The sequence below is a fragment of the Oratosquilla oratoria genome, chromosome 36 (genome assembly GCF_046742065.1).
Source record: "Oratosquilla oratoria isolate Oo_2021 chromosome 36, ASM4674206v1, whole genome shotgun sequence".
Classification (NCBI taxonomy): domain Eukaryota; kingdom Metazoa; phylum Arthropoda; class Malacostraca; order Stomatopoda; family Squillidae; genus Oratosquilla; species Oratosquilla oratoria.
In genome coordinates, this window is record NC_134812.1 from 28211718 (window position 1) to 28216717 (window position 5000).

The 5000-nt window shown below is 43.1% G+C and overlaps 2 protein-coding genes across 3 annotated transcripts in view; both read left to right on the top strand.

Annotated features, from left to right (window-relative positions):
• Nucleotides 1-5000, top strand: part of LOC143018912 (neprilysin-2-like) — a 166436-nt gene that overhangs the window by 126829 nt on the left and 34607 nt on the right. The gene's annotated exons all lie outside the window — the stretch shown is intronic.
• Nucleotides 1900-5000, top strand: part of LOC143018996 (neprilysin-2-like) — a 36152-nt gene continuing 33051 nt past the window's right edge. Inside the window, exons 1-4 of the mRNA XM_076174701.1 lie at nucleotides 1900-2006; nucleotides 2960-3072; nucleotides 3603-3740; nucleotides 4728-4984. Coding sequence (XP_076030816.1) covers nucleotides 1900-2006; nucleotides 2960-3072; nucleotides 3603-3740; nucleotides 4728-4984 — 615 coding nt within the window. The remainder of the gene's footprint in view (nucleotides 2007-2959; nucleotides 3073-3602; nucleotides 3741-4727; nucleotides 4985-5000) is intronic.

Genomic DNA, 5000 nt, shown 5'->3' on the forward strand with positions numbered 1-5000 from the left:
AAAATTGGGAAACACTGCTTTAGAGCAGGAGTTTTTAACCTTTTCCCTGTTAAGTATCTCCTAGACTTGTGGTTCCCAAACTGTAGGTAAATAACCCCCTGGGGGGGGGGGGTAACAATTTTTTTGGGGTAATGGAGGGGTAAAAAAAAAACAATAAAAATAAAAAATAAATAAATAAAATCAAGAAAACATTGGGGTACCTAGCATTAGGGTTAAGGACTTAGTACGTATAGCTGTAAAACTGAAAAAAAAAGTTTGGGAACCACTACGGCCTACAGTTATAAGACCAACTATCCGTACCCTGATGTTATGACTCCATATATAAAATGACATTAAGACTGATTCAGTATAGATTCATACTTCATTGGATATCATGAAATGGTTAAATTTTTACTTTACCACGCGCGCAGAAATGAAACTGTAGTCCTTTTATTTCCGAACAGTATCGAATATATCTAATTATCAACCTGGATAATCTCCCGCGAACTCTTTGGGTGCTCGAGAACCAAGGTTTAGAGCTCTTGAGGCTACAACGAAAGAATCAAGCCCTCCTGTACTCTGTGTTTTTTTCTCAACACCCTCTCAACTATAACGAAACACGCAGAAACGTCACGTCCCATGGCATAGGAGGAAAAGTGTTAGAATGGATTAGAGCTTGGATTAGTAACAGAAAACAGCGGGTCACCATAAATGGAATAAAAATCTAGGTGGGACAATGTTACTACCAGGGTCCCCCAGGGCTCGGTTTTGGGTCCCTTGTTGTTCATTATGTATATAAAACGACTTAGACGATGGGTTAAATAGTGATGTTAGTAAGTTTGCGGACGACACTAAAATAGGACGCCTAATTAGGTCAGGAGAAGACGCCCAGATTCTGCAGGATGATCTTAATAAACTGTTAACATGGTCGGTGAAATGGCAAATGAACTTCAATATCTCTAAGTGTAGCGTGTTAAACGTAGGGCTACACAACCCCGAAAATAGGTACAATTTAGATAACACGTTTTTAGAAAAATCTGAGTGCGAGAGGGACTTGGGAGTTCTGGTGAGTCCGGACCTTAAAACCAGGAAGCAGTGCATTAGCGCCAGAAATAAAGCAAACAGGGCATTAGGCTTCATTGCTAGGACGGTAACGAATAGAAGTGCAGAGGTAATTATTAAACTCTATCTAGCGATAGTTAGACCCATCCTTGACTATGCGGTACAGTTTTGGTCTCCGTCCTACAGAATGGACATAAATTCACTAGAATCAGTACAGAGATGAATGACCAAAATGATACAAGGACTCGGAAATTTGCCTTACGAAGAGAGGCTTAGGCACCTAAACTTACACTCTCTCGAAAGACGCAGAGTGCGGGGTGATCTAATAGAGGTGTTCAAGTGGATCAAAAGCTTTGTCAAGGGTGAAGCAAACAAAGTCATCGTATTAAAACAACAAGGCAGGACTCGCAGTAATGGTTATAAACTGGACAAATTTAGATTTAAGAAGGAAGTAGGCAAGAATTGGTTTACTAAAAGGGTGGTCGATGAATGGAATAAACTATAGTAACCACGTAGTAAGCACTGAAACTATCAGTTGTTTTAAGAAACGATTAGACAACTTTATGGATGGGGATGACAGGTGGTGATGAATACGGAGCTGCCTAGTGTAGGCCCTATGGTCTCTTGCAGTCTCCTTTATTTCTTATGTTCTTATGTTCCCTTTAGCTCAATTAAACCACCTGCCGTTAACCAGGATGAAATAAACTAATATGGGCACCGAATCTAAGAGTTCAAATATTATGTGGCCATGTCGCCCTCAACAACCTTGACCGCCTTCTTCCTCTGATACTGACCTCCCCCTCCCCCGGCCCCGCCCCGCTTCTCCCCCCCCCCCCTCCCCCTTTTTCCTCCCGGCAGATGACAAGCGGTGTCAACCTTTGCCTGACGGAGGAATGCGTCCACGCCGCCTCGAGTCTCCTCTCCTCCATGGACCTCTCCGTCGACCCCTGCACCGACTTCTACAAGTAGGTATTCAAATAAGCACTTAGGAAAACACATATATACACATACACACACGCGCGCGGGACACCACGAGCATAGCTCCCTTTTCCGTAGAATACAACTAGGTAAATACACACACACACGCGCGCGCACACACACACACACACACACACACACACACACACACACACACACACACACACACACACACACACACACACACACACACACACACACACACACACACACACACACACACACACAACACACACACACACACACACACACACACACAAACAAACACAAACACACACGCAGTACTCGATGGTGTGCTGGTAGAGCGCTCGACCGCTAATTCAGCGGTACAAGTTCGAGTCTCGCCCATGGCTTAGAGATTCAGCATCGCAGGACTGCAAGCCGGCACTTCAATTCTGGTGGGCAAGAAAGTGTGTGTGTGTGTGTGTGTGTGTGTGTGTGTGTGTGTGTGTGTGTGTGTGTGTGTGTGTGTGTGTGTGTGTGTGTGTGTGTGTGTGTTGTGTGTGTGTGTTGTGTGTGTGTATGTGTGTGTTGTGTGTGTGTGTGTGTGTGTGTGTGTGTGTGTGTGTGTGTGTGTGTGTGTGTGTGTGTGTGTGTGTGTGTGTGTGTGTGTGTGTGTGTGTGTGTGTGTGTGTGTGTGTGTGTGTGTGTGTGTGTGTGTGTGTGTGTGTATAGTCTCAGCATTACCCATAAATCGTGCCATACATGCAATAAGAGCTCTCATTCAGGAGGCTAATAACTCTCTATCACGTGTCCAGCATATGATCAAAAGACCGTGGTGAATCACAGACACGCGCACAGAACCATGTACGTATTACACAGGTGCCATTACCTAACACTGTTTGACCTCCTGTGAGGGACACAATGAGCTTCCCTCTGTGAGGGAACTAGACGCAGCAGGTGATGCCTCATTCCTTCTCCTCCTCCCACTCCACCTCAGATACTCCTGTGGGAAGTGGATGAAAGCTCACGTGCACAAGACAGGTCCCGAAGAACCCCTTTATGCCGTCAACCTCAACCAGCTGCAGGAGAATATCGATATCCAGTTAAGAGGTGAGATCGGTCATCAGTGGGTTCTGTTCCTCCTGTGTACTTATTTGTGTGTCATTGTTGCCATTTATACTGTTTTTTTTTCATAGTTATTTTTTCACCTATTATTCATTTTATTTTCATCTGTATTTATATTTATTTTTGTTTATATCTATCCATGCAGCTTTATAGATGGGAATGACCTAATGGCTGTCTGTTAGAACCAAATTCCCAATGAATCTCATTGATTTCTTCTATGTAAGATTTCTTACTCTTAATTTCATCCATTTGTGTACTTGAACACATTTTGTGTGTGTGTGTGTGTGTGTGTGTGTGTGTGTGTGTGTGTGTGTGTGTGTGTGTGTGTGTGTGTGTGTGTGTGTGTGTGTGTGTGTGTGTGTGTGTGTGTGTGTATGTGTGTGTGTGTGTGTGTGTGTGTGTGTGTGTGTGTGTGTGTGTGTGTGTGTGTGTGTGTGTGTGTGTGTGTGTGTGTGTGTGTGTGTGTTAATGTATAAATGTTTGTCATTGAATCTCACAGTGTCACTCATTTCCAGAACTCTTGCGGCACCGAGGTGCCATCCCAGAAGAAAGAATGATGTCGAAGCCTTATCAGGACCTCTTCACCTTCTTTGACTCCTGCCTCTTCGCTTCTGTCAGCGAAGATCCTCCTGAATACGACAGCTACGACGAAGGTAGATTTTTTTTTTTTTTTCCCTAAGAGTTCACCCTCTCGGAAAGGCCTTGCAAAGTGGAACCAGAAATAAAAACATGCATAGTGGGGGAATACTGTCAGACCTGAGTGTAAAAATGCTATCTATTTCACAAGTGACCTACAGGGCAAAACTGGAGGCTAGATCGAATGTCAGCTCAGGGGTGCAATGTCCCCCACATGACGTCACCAGCAGACTATGTCTGGGCAAAAGTTCTCTCTTACCATTGAGTCGTTCCTTTTTTCATAAATTCATAAATTTCTTCTTTCATAAATTTCTTCATACGTTTCTTTCTTTCTTTCTTTCATAAATTTCTCCATAAGTTTAATTTCTTCATAAGTTTCTTCTTTCATAAATTCTTCATGATTATTTGTTTCCGAATGAAACTTATTAGCCCTTGAATGTCCAAGAGGATGAATTCCTCCTCTTTTAAGACTTTATCCTTAAAAAAACTCATGAAAACCAAAAGGTGTTTGAATCTTAAAAAAAAGTTATTCGTTGACGGATATACCTTCAGACAGACTAACAAGTTATGAATAGTATTTCTTTCTAGGTACTGTTATCATTATTCAATCATTATTATCACTATTTGTTCTTATCTTGATTACATAGAACGGTTAGTATCATTACCATTACCACTATCATTGTTAGCATTATTTTTACCATTCCAATCATTATTATCATTATTAATATAAGTTGAGTAAAACCAGCAATGACTGCAACAGCTCTGTAGGGAAGAGGCCAAACGCTGCTGGGCGAAACGTAAAATATATTGGACTCCCATACTCTGCGTTTGGCCTCTTCCCTACATTATTAATATAACTGAAGTTTAAACAATTCTTCCTCTGGGACTCAAACCTTATGCTAGGACGCTATCAGCCATACCATGCAGGATGTCCAAAAGGGTATTTTTTTTGGAACTTGCCCTATATCCCTTGTAGTTGTTATTCCTTATTTACTTTTTTCCAGCCATCAGAATTCTTCGAGGTTTCGACTCATTCCAATTGGATGCGCCCTTCGACAACAGCAAATGGAACCTGACAAAGGCGGTGCTGGAGATGATACGTCACAACGGCGTGCCCTTCTTCGATGTTATAATCGACGCCGACGTCCGCAACGCCTCTCGGTACACTATGGTCATCACGGCCCCGAGGCGCTACGGTCTCATCCCGGCGCTTGTGGGGCCGGCTCGCCGGCCTAAAGGCTCACGACCCGGCATAGAAACGGTACGTGGCAAGAAAC